Source organism: Scophthalmus maximus, chromosome 7 (genome assembly GCF_022379125.1).
Source record: "Scophthalmus maximus strain ysfricsl-2021 chromosome 7, ASM2237912v1, whole genome shotgun sequence".
In the NCBI taxonomy this organism is placed as follows: domain Eukaryota; kingdom Metazoa; phylum Chordata; class Actinopteri; order Pleuronectiformes; family Scophthalmidae; genus Scophthalmus; species Scophthalmus maximus.
Genome location: NC_061521.1, coordinates 17,420,553 through 17,436,485, shown reverse-complemented (window position 1 = coordinate 17,436,485; position 15,933 = coordinate 17,420,553). Strand labels below are relative to the sequence as shown.

Below are 15,933 nucleotides of genomic sequence, written 5' to 3'. Positions count from 1 at the left end.
GTGTAAAACTAATTCGGGCCCATTCGAGTTGGCAACCTTCTTCATCTTACGCCGCTTGAAGCAGAAAAAGTTAAATTTCATAACAACATTGACAGAAATGGCGTTTAATGTGGATCAGTCGTGTCTGCCTGATACACAATGTGCTTTATACGGTCTGTGTCAGCTCTGATATAGCTCGAAAAACCTGAGTGTAAAACGTTCATGTCCCATATATTACAGTCCTAAATCAGGAACTGCAGAGTCCTCAGGTTCAGTCCCTCCTGTAGTGGAAAACACTGTGTCCCAGTTCCACCAGTGCCCCACCCAGCAGCACCCACAGGGGGACACACACCACGCTGACCCACATGTCAATGTGCCTCTCCAGGTGGGCGCACAGTGTCACACAGAAGGCCAGCTTCAGCAGCAGCGCCGTCAGGTACCACAGCCTCTTCTTCAGGCTCTGCTCCCCGTCCCTGGGGTCGAAGTCGGGCTTGCAGCGTCCCGCCATCTTCACGATCAGCATCAGGATGAGCACGGTGTCAAAGGTCCAGACTGGGAGGAAGATCAGGAACCAGTTCCAGTGGATCTTGGAGTCCAGCTTGAGCACCAGCATGATGAGGAAGATCAGGGAAAAGATCCAGGAGAGGAGCACTCGCTGGGCCAGGGACATCTTCATCTACAGAGGACTGGCACGGAGCCAGTGGCACCCACAACCCAGAGAGACAGAGGACTGAGCAGCACACAGCCCCATAGTGACACACACACACACACACACACACACACACACACACACACACAGACAGACACACAGACACACACACACACACACACACACACACACACACACGAGAGGATATGGTCATCAATTAAGACTTGCCGTCACTAGTGTTATGTTTTTTTCATAAATCCTCCTACTTCCACTTTAGCATCAGAGCAGATCTGAGGCTAGTGTTTGTTAGCAAGCGTCAACTAACTTACGACACCCCGATAGAAACAGTTCGAAGAGTCATACCGCATTCACCGGGAGAGTCGACCGACTCTCTCGAGGACGACGTTTGAAAGACGAACTCTACACCAGCGAGACCAGTGTCGGCAGCTAAAAAAACAAACGATTAGGAGGAAAAACCACAGAGCAGCTCGCTTTAGCTGCGGTAAATGACACACTTCCGCTTTAGTATTATCAAAACAAAAGCGTGTTTCCTATCAGGGGTTGCATTTTATTTTGTTAGGTAATTGACACTGATTCCGGTAACGCCATTTCAAAACAAAAGCAGCGTCTTTAATTCTGTTGGATAAATGCTGCCAATGAGGACGCCGGGATCTTTTCAGCAACGTCCGAAAAGATTAAAATAAATAAATGAATACTAATCATCTTCATACAAAGTCCACTTACAAGATGTCTCCCCCATGACAACTGAACCAATATGTGAATGGACCCAGAGTTAAGAATGTGTTATTTCCAAGCTCAATCTCCCAAATGGTGGTTATATTAATTTCTTTACATTTACAAATATAAAAAAAATCCTCATTTCTCTATGGTTTCTGGTCAAAATGTCCTGGGACGAGTAGGAGGTGGACTACAGTTGGGTCAATTTGGACTCAGTACTTTTAAAATCCTGGCTAAGGCTTTGACATTAGTTGGCTTTATAGAGCATTACTTGATCCAAAACCAACCAGTCAATCATTGTATAAGGCTATTCACAAACATGGCAATATGAATTAAGGGAACCGTTCCATTCCAAATAAATCTGTCATTTACAATAGAAGGAGATAACTCACATTTTTAAACATTACTAAAATTTATTTCTTTTTTTTTACTGGGCTAGTATAACAAATTAATACAAAGTACAACTCCATAGACGTCATAGATTGTCAAAAAAGTAAAGTACAAAACGCTTGAGGTAAAACATCGTTTGAAAAAGATTCCGTTAAAAAGCCCTTATTAAAATCTCAATTCAAGGTAAAAGCTGACTTTACACTAACGAGCTGTCCTAAAAACCAACCAAGGACTTTGTATTTACAAGGTAGTGGTTGTGCAAAATACAGTGTGAGAGACAACATTCAGTCAAAATATTCATGTCTTTGTCAATTGTAAACAATGAACAACGGCATATTTCTGAAACGCCTGCTGTACAAAGCTAAAACAGAAAAGCGAAATGCTGTCACACTGATGTTTGCTTGAAGAAGAGAAATTTCACCTCTGACAATAAAAAAAAAATCAACATTTTCATAAGATGGCGTACAAATGAGAGAGCAGAAATCCTCATTACTTTGTTTCTGCCAAAACAAATCCTTGGTTTATATGTAAAGTTTCAAACAATTTTCCATTGTTATGGCGGCTGCAACATCTGTCTCCTCAGAAAAGATGTGTGAAAACCTTGTAACCCCAATTTCACCTCTGCCAAGGACAGATTTTGTTAGAATTTGTTAGCAGGATTATGCAAAACTACAAAACGGATTTGCACCAAACTTGGTGGAGGGACGGGACCTGGCAAGAAGCTGTTGAATTTCCGTGTGGCTGCAGATTAAGGGGCGGATCAAGTTTTTTTCCACTTTCTTGAACATTGCAAAATAGTGTAGTTTTCAACATTTTTTATACATTTTCAGGGAATAATGCATGGATCTTGATTTTCCACCATTAAGGACTTAGTTTTTTTGACAAATAAATAATTTCGCTTGTCAGACCACTTCTTTTTTCCTTTTACATTTCTACTATAAGAAGTATACAATCATGTGTAGGATTGTACGGCCTTGGCGGAGGGATGCGACCTACTGACTGCCATTCTCGTGGTAGTTTTTCTGATGTTGTCTTCCGTTGAAGGATAAGATTCCTCTCTAAAGGTTACAGGATAAGGCTAGTTATAATCTATAGTTTGCTATGGTCAGCAGATCAAAACCAACAATGCATCCATCTCTCACAACTTATCCAGCTCATTTGTGACTTTCAGCCTGAACATTATTTGTTTCAATGGAAGATGTAAATCATTAAAACAGGTCACAAATATATAATGTAGTTTGAGTTCTTATAGTACTGGACACTGCAGTTTTGATATAGAAACCAATTAATACACATTTTGTGCACATGTGAGTACTTACAGCAGCAGGATGGTGCATATATGTAATGCTGTTTAAAAAAACAAAAACTACAGTGCACATGTTGATTTGTGAAGGAACCCTAGTAATATGTTTGAAAATAGTGATATGAATTTGTTGGAAAGCATTGTTAAGAGTTTTTAAAATGCCATTTTTAGAATTACAAGGATTTCACTACAGTGAGAAAGGAAGATGTGGTTTCATGATTTCTTTTTAATCATTGTCCCAGATCACTGACGTATGTACCTACACAGTGCTCTGCCTGCTTTCGCGACTGTACCCCATAGCTTCTGATGAGTGAGAAGGGAAATCAATAAATATCCCATCTGAGTCTGAGTCTGCAGACTCAAGCACTTGTCCAATTATGGTTTCAGGGCTGGATGATTCACTGGGCGGTGAGGACGATGCACCCTTACTGAGATCAGTCATTGTTGTTGTGGCCTCAGTGCCATGGAGAGCTCCTGAGGAAAGGAGGGGAAGGATGGCGGGAGACGAACGAGGCAAGGCCATGGCACTGGCTCCTGCTTGTCCAATGCCTGTGAATGACAGGGATGTGGATAATTATGGATTATTACATTATGATTTTAGTTTTTACACACTAACCCACAGAATGATGGATACAGACGTCTCCTTCCTTTTGTCATACCATTGAAGTGAGAGCCCACACACAGCCTGTTGGAGGAGGAGCCAGACAGTTCAGATCCTGGAGCCAGGTCAGCGTAGGCCAGTCCTTGTTCCTCCAAGCATGATATAATCTCACAGGCCGAGTGGCGTCGAATTCCTCCACTGCCAACAGAGCTGGCATCTGGGTCATACTCAGCCACCGGGGTCAGCAGAAGAGGGATATTGTAGCTCTTGGATCGTACCACAGGGTTTTTAGACGGTTGCTCCGTCGTCTTGGGCCAGCCCCATGGTAAACGCTTCTCTGAAAGACGAGAGGAGAAGAAGGGAAGATTAAGAAATGGTGCCCCACAAACACCATCACTACTCTGCTTTTGGGTTCATGTACACACTGTCTCACCCAAAACACAACAATTGGCCTCAGCACCGTCTCCAGAGTAAAGCCCGTGGGTGCCCAAATACGGCGAGACCACCTTCTGAACCAAAGACTCCAGCCTCAGGTAGTCCTCGTTCACACCTCGTGACTCGTGGACCCCCTGTACACAAACACAGTCATCTGAGTGTGAGCTACAGCTGCTCCTTAATGCTCCATTAGAAAGAATAATCAATGACGATGTTAAGTTATGTATAAAGTCAAAGTACAAAAATATTTTATGGCTGCAGCTGCTCAAATGTGACAATGTGGAGCATTTCTCTATCTAGTATCAGCATCATTTTAATAACTTTTTCTTTTTTAGACTCTAGATCAAACGATGAGCAAAAATAAACAATAAAAAAATATAATCATGAATAGGGATGAAAATAAAATGGGCTATGAGTCAGTCTCTTTACCTTTGACATGCAATTGACAACATGATTTTCATTCATTTTAAATGGTCAATAGATCATTTTAAATGGTCAATAGATCCAGGTCCATTGTTACACATTAACCTGTTTTCCTCAGAGTCTCACAGATGCGTTTAATTTATTACACTAATTGATGATTGCATTTCATTGGCATTCAACGAGCTCGAGGCACAACATTTTTTAAAATTTAATTTAATTTATTTAGTACTGGTTTCCCTTATTGAGAACAGAAACATAAAAAAAAAAACTGAGAAAGGAAACAAGTTAAGTGAAGTTTGCCTTCGCGCCCACAGGCCTGTACCTGTAGAATAAGCAGCATCTGTGTAACTGAGGGGGGAACACGGGCCCGAGGTCGAGACAGGGCGTCTTCCAACTTAACACTTAAGACAATGGTGTTCCTGAAGTGAAGCAGAGCAAGCTGTCGGACAGAGGGCTCCTTACCCTGCAAACAGGAGGGACAGGGAGAACAGAAGAGCTGTTAGAAATGTGTCCTTTGGGCAGCGAACACACAAAAAAAAACGTCTTCTGAGGTTTGTGTACCTGAACCGGATGAAAGATGGCCTGCAGCATCGAGAGGACATCACAGAAGAAGAAGTCCCACGTCTCTGCCAAAGAGTCGAGCAACTTCTGACCTGCGTCGATTAAACAAGAACAAGCCAAAAAGACAGTTGATTAAAGCTCAAGTCACTGGCTACATTAACTGCAATATATTTGATATTTAGTTTTTTTACAGCAGTCGTACCTTCGTAGAACCTTATTTTGTCCCGAAGGATCACCATGCCTTTTGTCAGCAACTGGTTCTATGACAGGAAGACAAAAATAATGAACAAATGGATGTATGGCCACTGTTGTAGTGCCCTCGACAATTAATATTCCTGTGGTATATTCGGTGAGTTTCACGCATCTGAATAAAGTTTTCATTTAATATCAAAGGTGTGTTACCTGAAGGTATTCTGTGAAGAAAGACCCCAGCTCAGTCTTCAAAAGATGCCTGAGAAAAACAATATGTGATATTAACTTAACAAAGAAGACAATATGCTGGCAGTGATTTAATGTGTGTGTATGTGTTTTTAACCTGCAAGTTATTATTCAAATGCACTGAACCTAAGAGCGAAAACCAATCTACTAAACACTGTGTCTGTGCATTATGAATCTCGCTGTGTAGTTAAAGAAATGTGTGTGAATCTCTTTGTGGCTTTTTCTGCACATGGAAGTGTGTTTACTGAGTTATAATGGGGGCTGGTGTGATGGGAGGGAGGGAAGGATCTGGTTTGGTAAGATAATGAGATATCTGGCTGGACCACATGACCCTACCCCCCCCCCCCCACACACACACACACAAAACAACCTCATTCACAAGAAATCATTCAGTCAGCATACACAGGGCAGACAGTAATTAAACTAATTATAGCACAAAATGACATCAACAGTCTAAAATAAGGAAGGTTTTTTTCTGCGCTGTGTTTGTGTGCTGCTGTTTCTCTGACTGAACTCACCGGACACCTTCGTTGAGGACAAAGAGTTCGTTATCTGCCAAACCTTTCTTCTGGAAGACTGCTATGACAGCATTGTGGATGCTGCAACATAAAACGCAAACATAAACCGGTCTATATTACTGTCCCAAACGCATTTAAACACCATATTTTTTTTTGCACCTTATTCAGTGTACCTGTTCCAGGTGGCGTTGGCTCCGGCCCTCTTCTGCTTCTCCCCTCTGTCCTCGGGTGAACTTTTCTCACTCTTCCCCAGCTCGCTGAGACTGGGGGAGCTCATCAACTTCAGCCGGTGCAGAGTCCTCATGAGGGAGAAATGGATGAGGAGGAGAGAAATAAGAGTATGCACTGGTTATTTGACAGGAGAGAAAGAGGGTCAGGCGATAAGTGACACACAGTGACACGGAGAAGAAGAAGAAGAAGAAGAAGAATAAGAAGAAGAAGGAGTAGGAGGAGGAGGAGATCGCTGGAGGGGAGAGAACACAGGCAAGCGTGAGTCTTAGGGAAAGAGAGCACACAGACAGAAAAAGCACAATGACAAGACAAAGAGTGGCCGGCGACAGAGGAGGAGAGAAGTAGGACAGGATGATGCGTAGTGAGAGAGAGGGGCCGCACGTTAAGTGCAGGATGGGTGGAGCCAAGCCGAGAGGTGGGCCACGTTGTCACCGCACCGCCCGAGATCTCAGAAGAGAAGAAAACAATAGCACATGCACCGTCTGGGGGCATGCTCTTCCTCCCTGGCTGCCTCCCTTGTCAGTACAATACAGCCATTGATGCAAAGAAATATTTATGCGGAGTGCAGATGCCAAACAAACTGCAGTGTAAGCAGACTGAAGCAGTCAGGACTTTGTCCCTCACAGAGGGGGCGAGAAGGAGGAAGTCATGCGGCGTATTAACAACAACAACAACAGGGATAGGAAGCAGTGACACAATACAGGGCAGTGAAGAAGGTTTTCCTGCTCCCCATTTTTCAACACAGCTGGTGCAGAACAAGAAGTAAGAAAGTAGTACAATACATGAGACTAGATACAGGATTTTTGGTGTTGATAATGATATAGATATATATATCTATATATATATATCTATATTTGAGCATCAATTCAGGTTCCTCCATTTTTATATCCCTTGAAACAGCTTTAAGGTTGTAAAAATCACCTCTTCCCCTGTTTGACAGTATCACACACAGTACATATTGTGTGCGGGCCGGTCTGAGCAACTAAAGCTAAGCTAAGCATGAAAGCTTCAATGTTCACAGTGGACTAAATATTCAAACCAAGAAGTGCATGTTTTTTTTTTTTATGACAGCAGCATTTCATGAAAAGTAAATATTCTGGATGTCTTTTCTGGACACATCTCCTGAAATTCAAAATTATACAATTGGTTTATCTTTGTAGATTTTAGGATGACACTAAGAATAAAGTAACATAACGTGATGTGGATTTGAAATAAGTTTGGCTGCACAGCACACTGTGCACTTCTGATGACTGACCCGAAATGGGATGGCCACATAGGCAGAAATATATTTTTTTCTTGCTGAGAGTTACATGTTTCCACTCTTTATGAACTAATCTAAGCTAAGCAGCTGCTGGCCCTGGGTTCTTATTAGCATGCTGATTTGAAAATGTATGCACCAAGCGATGTTAGCCATAAGCTAACATCGCTTGGTGCAGCTCCATAGGACACATCCTGTGGTAACTGATTGTACTACTGCACTATTTCCACTTTTAATACTTTATGTAAATTCTTTACATTTATTATACTTATTCTCTATATTTTTTGCAATTCGAATATTTTAAACTTATTTGTGTAAATGTTGTATATATTTTTTAATGTGTGCTGTGTGAAACTTGCTGCTGCTACACTGGAATTTCCCAGCTTGTAATGAATAAAGTATCTATCTATCTATCTATCCTCTCCTATGAGACATGCAATTCTCTTAAATCCCAAGACCAACACTGTTTGCATAGTTTCAAGAGGGACTGGTGAAGACTGAAGACAAAATAAGAAATGGTGGCTTCGGACTCAAACTGTCCAGAAACTCACCCTCCATCCCAGCAAGTGATGATATGTACACACATGGGCAAACCTCTGGTGGTAAAAAAAAATCTTCTGGGACGAGAAATGATGGGATGATTATGAATGCTAATGAGTAGTTTGTGCATTTTCCTCGATGCTGAATGTTGTGAAATGGTAATCCCAGGAACTGAGTCCTACCTCCTGATTGGATGCTCACTGCCGCTGTCCATGTCTGGGCTCGGGGGAGGGGCAGAGAAGGTGCTGAAGTTGAGGGACAGGGGTCGGGGGGAGGGCCGGGAGGCATGCCTCCTCCGGAGTCCATCAAGCATCTGAACACAAGGGTGGAAATGATGGAGAGATGGATTTTTAAAGTTTTTGTTCAGGTAGAAATGTCAGCAGGGCCAACAGAGCCAACAGGAGAGATCACATTTTTCATGGAAGCGTGAGGCATCAAAGAGAAACGTCTGAGGCCCTGACACACTCATCATCCAGCTGCTGCCCTCTACTCTCAGACAATGGATGAAATAAAGAACATTAACGCACTGAAACAGGCAAACACGATGATGTTAAGGAAACCACGCGGTCAAGAGGGCGGACAGGAGAAACTGTGTAGTTATACGCAGGCTACTTTCTGTTTCCGTATTCTGTCGGTGTCTGTTATTTCAACACTATGGAAGAGTGTTTTGCAATCAGAGCTCAGCCTACTATGCACACACATACACACACACACACACGCACACAATCACACACACACACACACGCACACACACACACACACACACACACTCTGCATAACATCAGGGACAAAAGGGGAATGCATGTGTGTGCATGTCCAGTATGAGTGTGAGTGTGGATTATTAAGCCACGTAATCATAGTCCTCTCTCTCTCTGTGTGTGTGTGTGTGTGTGTGTGTGTGTGTGTGTGTGACATTACAGTATTATAGTCTGTTTGGGTGTCACCCACTCTGCCCATTGAAACGCACTGTACCCAGTGAAGCGCCCCCCCCTGGTCAGAGGGGCGAACAGCAGTCTGGGCTGTCACTCCTCAGACAAAGACACAACACGAGCCTCCCTCTCTCTGCCACCGGCCATTCAGAGAGATCAATGAGTGACTCGTGTGTTTTCTGGAGCTCCGACCTGCGTCTTCCCATCAGAGCAACGTCACGCACCTCAGTCAGAGCCTACGGGCTGTACACCCGACATGCCGCGCCACGCCAGTCTGGGCGCTCTGTGCCGTTGTCCACCCCCTCCCCTCCCCGTCTTTCTGGGGGCGACTACAGTCATATCGATACACCACTCTTAATTTCTAATAGTCTGTATTGCTCTCATGGCCCACTGTAATCCCACTGAGCCACCCCCACACCCCCCCTGCACGACATGTTTACTCGACATGAGCCGATCGATCGTCCAGACACGCAATCAACAGTCCACGTTGATCGTACAGGCAGGAATGTAGGAGCCAGTCGTGCGTACGTGGATGTTTTCTTCTCTTTGTTTCACCTGTGTGGATGAAGGTCTGAGGCACGATGTACCTGTAGACAGCGTGGACGTCTCATCAACACACGCACACCGACGCAAGCGGATCATTTCGTCCACCCCTGGATGAGAAACTGAACCATAATGGCTACAAAGTTGCCGTATGTCATGCGCCTCTGCCCGCCCACTGTGGCCGGAACGCTCACCGTCGCTGATCCGGTCGGGTTGTTCCTGGTGGGATGAGACGCTGGTGTAGTAGAAACGTTCACTGTGCGGGCTCCTCGGCTGGACTGCTGCCCGCCAGGCTGCGCACCCACACGGGCATCGGGGCGCAGGCGGGTGAAGGGTCCGACCTACGGCGCGGAGGAGGGGGGCTCATTCATGAGGCATGCACCGCCGCTCGCTCGCTCTCTCTCTCTCTCTCTCTCTGTCTCTCTCTCGCTCCCTCTCTCCCTCCCTCTCTCTCCGGCTCGCCCCCGCTTTGTTTTGACGAGATGCAAAAACTGAACCTGGACGCGTGCACGCGGCCGCGAGCAATGCACAACGTGGACGCGCACTGTGGTGAACTGGTCGGCGGCCAAAACCGGAGGGAATCCACTTCAAGAGAAGAAAAACATAAAGACATGAGAGTAGTGCAGTGGACATGTCTGGGCAATTTTTCACTTTATGCCCTCAAGCTCTTAACAACACAGACTCGTTCGGGAGACATTGACACAGAGATTCACACACAGGCCCAATACAAAAAAAACCCAAACAGCTTCCAAAACAAACTAAGCAAGAACTACAGTATGATATTGACACAACGACGCAGCAGTACAAACAGGTGTGCAGACACTGAATGAGGTCAATGTGGGCCATGTTGCTTGGAGACAATATAACTATTATAGTTTAATCAGAATAGGCGGCAGCAGACTGGGGCAAAGTATCCAGCATTGACCCCAATCTATGCGGTTGTGTGTATTTGCCATCTGCCATTGCAGGCGTTTTGCAGATTAATCCGACATTTGCATGGGTCGTGATGATGAGTCTCGTGAGCAAATTAGTAAGAAACAGGCCTATAAACAACCGATGCACGCACATGCATATCCTCAAAGTGCAAGTAAATGTGTGGCTGCTTGTTATTGTTACGCAAATAGAACCTAGATGGTAAACACACAACAGCCATGACACTTACATGCACGTTGTGACAGTTAATCTGTTGATGCAGATAATATAAGACCAGATCATAATGTGGTTTATTTATGGTGCATATTCCCCTCTCATACTACCTCTCCTACACTTATTTACAACTTCCATTTACTGTCTATTTATTGTGTATGTTCTTCAGTATTTGAGTTTCTGTGTTCTATTGTGTTCTTTTTGTGTTCTTTTTTTTTATCTGTGCCCCCCACCGGGACCTGAGTGCATAATTTCGTTTCCTTTCATGTACCAACGTGATCTGGAAATGACAATAACATTTCTTAATTCTTGACTCTAATTGCACAACCTGTTCAGAATAAAAAAAATGGAAAGACTAAGGGGAGGAAAAACAAAACAAAGGTAAAGGTGCATTCATTTTCAACATGTGTCCTCTCAAAATAAAATACAAATAATTTAATTTACGTGAAGAGCTCATCCAGTGTCAAAAATTAAAATTGTAAAAAATTCTCTCCGTAAATGAGTAACGTTTCTATGGTAACAGCAAAACCTGTGTTGGCTGAAGACTGTGTTTGAGAAGTAAAGGGTGCGGTAACAAAACGCAATCAGACGTTTCATTCATACTACAAAGACTGACAACGTGTGTAACCCGTCTTCAAATTCTACGAACACTGTCTTTGCAATAAAAAAAAATCGAACGCAGAAAAAGGTCACAAGCAAAAACGTTCCGATTTTCTGACAGGTCCTGAAGGCAGCATAACGAAGCTCCTCCCCCGTTGTCGGAGCGGGAAGTTCAGACCAGGAAGCGTTCAGCTTAGTTTAGTGTAGTTTTAGCCGAAATGCCGCAAATATTCCTGTTCTGCGGTTGGTTTACTCAAAAAAACATTTTTTAACTGGTGAGTTATATGAGCTAACTTACAGTGGGTCGTGTCTAATGTGGTATTAGCTCACTTCCCATAATAGTAGCTTTCAGTGAACAGGTTACAGTGAAGAGTGCGTGTTGGTGGGTCAGAGAGTAGCTGACAGTGGTTGTTTGTTCAGTTTGTTAACTGTTGCTATCGCCTGTTTACTCCTCCAGAGACCACAGCGGAGCTCTGCAGCCATGTCCTGCCACCCCGAGGAGAGGAGCCCCTCTGCGCCCAGGTGCTTCGGTCAGGTAGGTGGATCACAGGTGTGGCAGGGACACACACGTCCTGTGATCCGTCACAGACTCACTCATGCACACGAGACCAAGGTGTGCTCAAGTCATTAATTAGAAAGATTAAGAACAGCTGTGTGTGTGTGTGTGTGTGTGTGTGTGTGTGTGTGTGTGTGTGTGTGTGTGTGTGTGTGTGTGTGTGTGTGTGTGTGTGTGTGTGTGTGTGTGTGTGTGTGTGTGTGTGTGTGTGTGTGTGTGTGTGTGTGAGAGAGAGAGAGAGAGAGAGAGAGAGAGTTAGTGAGACTTTCTATTAGGGCTGCAACAAACCATTATTCTCATAATCAATTAATCTGTCGATTATTTTCTCGATCAATCGATTAGTTGTTTGGTCCATACAATGTCATAAAATGGTGAAAAATGTCGATCGTGTTTCCCAAAACCCCAAGATGATGTTTTGTTTTGTCCACACATCAAAGATATTCAGTTTACTGTCACGGAGGAGCAAAGAAACCAGAAAATATTCACATTTAAGAAGCTGAAATCAGAGAATTTTGACGTTTTTTCCATAAAAACTACATGAACCGATTAATCGATTATCAAAATATTTGCTGATTATTTTAGTAGTCGATTACTAATTGATCAACTGTTGCAGCTCTACTTTCTACCCTTGGTCTAGGTAACAAAGAATAAACTGAAATATAAATAAATTAAATTGTAAACGTGTTTTTGGATGTAGAATTTTCCCTCTTTCATTAGTGAGTGTGTTACACCTTGTTTCGTGTTGACAGTTCACCTACACAGCGGAGGAGTACCAGGCGGTGCACAACGCTCTGCGCCAGAGGCTCGGTCCAGAGTACATCAGCTCCAGAGTGGCTGGAGGAGGACAGAGGGCAAGGGCTTGTTTTTCTCTGACTGTTTTTCTCCAGCTGTGAAACAAATGTACACATTAAACTGTAGAAGTGTTACAGACATTTAAATGCTCCATCCAACAAGTCCAATCAGGCTGGAAAAAAAACTTTGAGTAAAACCAAAAAGTTGAATAAGTACTTGACTGTAACTTGCCTGGGACCGCCGTCTCTCTGGATTCAACAGGTGTGTTACGTCGAAGGGCATCGTGTCATCACTCTGGCTAATGAGATGTTTGGATACAACGGGTGGTCTCACTCGATCTCTCAGCAGAACGTCGGTACGACTCAGAGCATCTGGTGAAACCAGGTGATCCGGTTTTCAAAAAGCCAAAGCAGCCACACAGACAGAATAACAGGCGCTGTGTTTGTTTGTGTTTCACAGACTTTGTAGACCTCATCAACGGGAAGTTTTATGTTGGAGTCAGTGCATTCATCAAAGTGCAACTGAAGGTTAGATGCTGTTGATTCTAGTAACATTTTCATATGAAAAATCATCTCATTGAAACCAGAAGTCTTCTCTATCCTTTACCCCTACTTGTCGCCCTTTGAGATTGCTTTTAGCAATGAAAAGTGCTCTATAAATGAAATTTATTATTATTATTGTTATTATGAATTTGTTTTATGCTGATCTTTGTTCCAGGATGGGTCATTTCACGAGGATGTAGGCTACGGAGTGAGTGAGGGACTGAAGTCTAAAGCTCTGTCACTGGAAAAGGCGAGAAAGGAAGCTGTCACCGATGGCATGAAGAGAGCACTGAAGTACTGGCAATTTCATTTTCATACTTACATATGTAGAAAAAATATTTGGGGCCATGATTTATTGAAGTTTATTTGTGTTGTCTCGATGAGATGCTTCGGTAACGCCCTGGGAAACTGCATCCTGGACAAAGAATACCTCGTGGCCATAAACAAGATCCCCAAACAGGTCAGATACAGTTCATACAACTTTGAGCTTTTAGTGTTTTTTATAATCAATCAGAAAATCTGTGGTTGCTGAATCTTGTCACTTCTCCTCCACACAAAGCCTCCTCCTCCTCTCAACCCAGCCCGGACCAAGCGCTCCGAGGGAGAGCCCTCAGTGGAGAAGGCCCGGCTCTCCAGTCTGGTCAAAGAGGAAAAGCTCGCATCTGCGATCGGTCCTGCCAGGACGTCGCTGGAGCCCCAAGTCCTTGACCGGAACCAGAACTGTTCAGAAGTTCACACTCCTCATACCGGCCCTGCTCCCGACAGGAGTGAGAACGCCAGCTACGGGTAAACTGCACTGATTTTTAGTTTCTGCAATTTGCTTCTGTCCAAATCGCCTTACAATCTTCAGATTTTTTGACTTGAATCAGAAGGCAGGCAGCTCTACCAGCTGCTATATGCTCAGTCCTTCACACTTAACCTCTTGAAACGTCCTCATCTCTTCTGCATCTGTCACCTTTGACCTCTGCTCTCCCTGTCCTCCTCTCAGGCCTGCCATGGATTCTGCAGACGTTGTCGGGTCTGAAACGCACTCGGACCCAAAACAGCTGAGAAAGCTGCGACAGCAGCAGCTGCAACAGAAGTTCAGGCAAGAGATGGAGGCCAAGATGCTGCAGCAAAAACAGGAGCAAGCCAAGTCTGAGGTCGCAGAGGTCACTACTGGACAAGGATCCAGTGGAGGTGAGGGTTTCACGTGTTAAATAATTAATTGTTGAAAGCAGCGGTCTCAAGATCAGATTACCCTGCACTGCCTGGACAGATTTTTCTGTACTAGAGAATTACAGTTTGAATTTGTAGACCTGGACTTAATGGCTTTCGACTTTAGATAAATACAAACCATTTAATCCCACAAAAGATAATTACTTCTTACCAACTCTCTTGAAACTATCTGTCCTCCAGTTTCTACACCCGAGTTGGTTTATGTTTATAAAGACACTTCAGACGGCTGAGTTACCGATCTGTCAAACTCTGAGGCAGTTCATCGTCATTAACATAAGGTCAATAGGATTAGAATGACAATTAAAAGCATTATATATATATATATATATATATATATATATATATATATATATATAAAGTTAGATTGAAAAAGATAACATTTCAGAATAGTTACTCTAAAAATAAAAGGCTGATAACTAAATAAATGTAAACATGGAGAGCCTCACGATATTGTCTTGTAGGCCAGATTTAGTCTCGGGGCAGATAGTTTGAGAACCACAATATTTGAGTTGTTCTTTGCCCTTGGTGTTTTTAAGAAGCTGTTCCCATTCCCCAGGTCATGAAGTTGTACCTGGGTTGAGCAGCAGCACTGCGACTGGACCAGGGAGCAAGGAGGAGTATTTAGCAGGTGCTGTAATCCGCCAGCAGAGGGCTCAACATACTTAAACAGTATGTTAGGTGAGGAAACCGGACTTTCTTCGGCCTTTAGCAGCCTCCTCGCTCACCTCTGGTTCGTCTTCCTCTGCAGATGATCCTGGGATGTGGGATGTCACTCTGGAGGGCATCGAGGAGCTGGGTGGGCTCAGGCCCAGCACGCCTGGGAATCACCAGATGCAGACACGCAGTAAGACCCCCCAGAGACCCCCGGGCAGACCCCCAGACGGGGGCCCATCACATGGCAGAGGACAGGACAGGAATCCTTACCAACCTCAATACCAGGACCAGTGCGAGACAAGACCAGGTTAAGTTCCATCAGCAAAGTCAATCATTTGTTAGTGAGCTCAATTTTATGACCTTTGATTTATTTCCACCTTTTCAATTGACAGACGAATCCTTCAGTCCGTACAGACAAGGACAGCACATGAAGAAACGCAGACTGGACACCTGAGAGTTCATGTCCTCAGCTCATTCTAGAATCCAGACACATGGTTCTATTTTTGTGTAAATATTATTGTGTTCACATTAGGTCAATGAATGAATTGCTGCTGTTATGTGGGTTTGTTTTAAAAGTAAAAATGTCACATTAGTCAGTCAGCTATAATTTTTGTAAATATTTTTGTTATTAATTTCAAGAAACCTCACAAACTTCATCAATAAAACCGAAGGATTTTTTTCTTCATTCCTTCGTCTTTGTTGCTGATTAAGTCAAATATTTCATGGTTGAGAACATTTCTTTTCAGGGCATTTAAATCAAATTTGATTATTTTATTTAAACAAATATGTAAGACAAGTGGTCTTGAACAGTCTTTTTTCACTTAGTCAGATATTTCATGTCTGAAATAACTTGTTTTCAGGGCTGGGTTTGAAACAAACTAGAAAATAA

General features: G+C 43.5%; 3 protein-coding genes across 7 annotated transcripts; 1 reads left to right on the top strand and 2 right to left on the bottom strand.

The window, feature by feature from the left end:
- Window positions 1–64: 64 nt before the first annotated feature.
- On the bottom strand, window positions 65–1,172 carry tmem60 (transmembrane protein 60). The gene is made up of 2 exons (XM_035641402.2): window positions 992–1,172; window positions 65–709 (listed from the first exon to the last, which is right to left on the bottom strand). Exon 2 carries the CDS (start codon window positions 653–655, stop codon window positions 251–253), a length of 405 nt encoding a protein of 134 aa, XP_035497295.1. The 5' UTR covers window positions 656–709; window positions 992–1,172; the 3' UTR covers window positions 65–250.
- Window positions 1,173–1,754: 582 nt separating this feature from the next.
- prr5a (proline rich 5a (renal)) lies at window positions 1,755–9,674 on the bottom strand. Of its 2 annotated transcripts, XM_035641386.2 has the most exons (11): window positions 9,549–9,674; window positions 8,247–8,377; window positions 6,209–6,334; window positions 6,036–6,116; window positions 5,482–5,530; window positions 5,282–5,339; window positions 5,080–5,171; window positions 4,841–4,981; window positions 4,094–4,229; window positions 3,719–3,997; window positions 1,755–3,608 (listed from the first exon to the last, which is right to left on the bottom strand). In XM_035641386.2, the coding sequence occupies exons 1-11, from the start codon at window positions 9,633–9,635 to the stop codon at window positions 3,319–3,321; spliced, it is 1,470 nt and encodes a 489-aa protein (XP_035497279.1). In that variant the 5' UTR covers window positions 9,636–9,674; the 3' UTR covers window positions 1,755–3,318. The 2 variants fall into 2 exon arrangements, with proteins under 2 accessions (XP_035497279.1, XP_035497281.1); XM_035641388.2 differs by lacking the exons at window positions 8,247–8,377; window positions 9,549–9,674 and adding an exon at window positions 8,076–8,212.
- Window positions 9,675–11,436: 1,762 nt separating this feature from the next.
- On the top strand, window positions 11,437–15,729 carry rad52 (RAD52 homolog, DNA repair protein). Of its 4 annotated transcripts, XM_035641391.1 has the most exons (12): window positions 11,437–11,557; window positions 11,740–11,817; window positions 12,588–12,689; window positions 12,892–12,985; window positions 13,090–13,157; window positions 13,348–13,466; window positions 13,557–13,632; window positions 13,732–13,958; window positions 14,161–14,351; window positions 14,947–15,018; window positions 15,139–15,351; window positions 15,437–15,729. In XM_035641391.1, exons 2-12 carry the CDS (start codon window positions 11,764–11,766, stop codon window positions 15,496–15,498), a joined length of 1,278 nt encoding a protein of 425 aa, XP_035497284.1. In that variant the 5' UTR covers window positions 11,437–11,557; window positions 11,740–11,763; the 3' UTR covers window positions 15,499–15,729. The 4 variants fall into 4 exon arrangements, with proteins under 4 accessions (XP_035497284.1, XP_047189470.1, XP_047189472.1 ...); XM_047333514.1 differs by having other exon boundaries at window positions 13,348–13,632; XM_047333516.1 differs by lacking the exon at window positions 15,437–15,729 and having other exon boundaries at window positions 13,348–13,632; window positions 14,947–15,059; window positions 15,139–15,280.
- The last annotated feature ends 204 nt before the right edge of the window (window positions 15,730–15,933 follow it).

Bases quoted from the DNA above. Each gene is read 5' to 3' on its own strand.
- tmem60 (XM_035641402.2), bottom strand. From the start codon at position 655: ATGAAGATGTCCCTGGCCCAGCGAGTGCTCCTCTCCTGGATCTTTTCC.
- prr5a (XM_035641386.2), bottom strand. From the start codon at position 9,635: ATGATCCGCTTGCGTCGGTGTGCGTGTGTTGATGAGACGTCCACGCTG. The intron at 5,340-5,481 runs GTAACACACCTT...TTCCTGTCATAG, and splicing joins TCTTCACAGAATACCTTCAG to AACCAGTTGCTGACAAAAGG. The intron at 3,609-3,718 runs GTATGACAAAAG...TGTCATTCACAG, and splicing joins TGTGGGCTCTCACTTCAATG to GCATTGGACAAGCAGGAGCC.
- rad52 (XM_047333514.1), top strand. From the start codon at position 11,764: ATGTCCTGCCACCCCGAGGAGAGGAGCCCCTCTGCGCCCAGGTGCTTC. The intron at 13,959-14,160 runs GTAAACTGCACT...TCCTCCTCTCAG, and splicing joins AGTGAGAACGCCAGCTACGG to GCCTGCCATGGATTCTGCAG. The intron at 14,352-14,946 runs GTGAGGGTTTCA...CCCATTCCCCAG, and splicing joins TGGACAAGGATCCAGTGGAG to GTCATGAAGTTGTACCTGGG.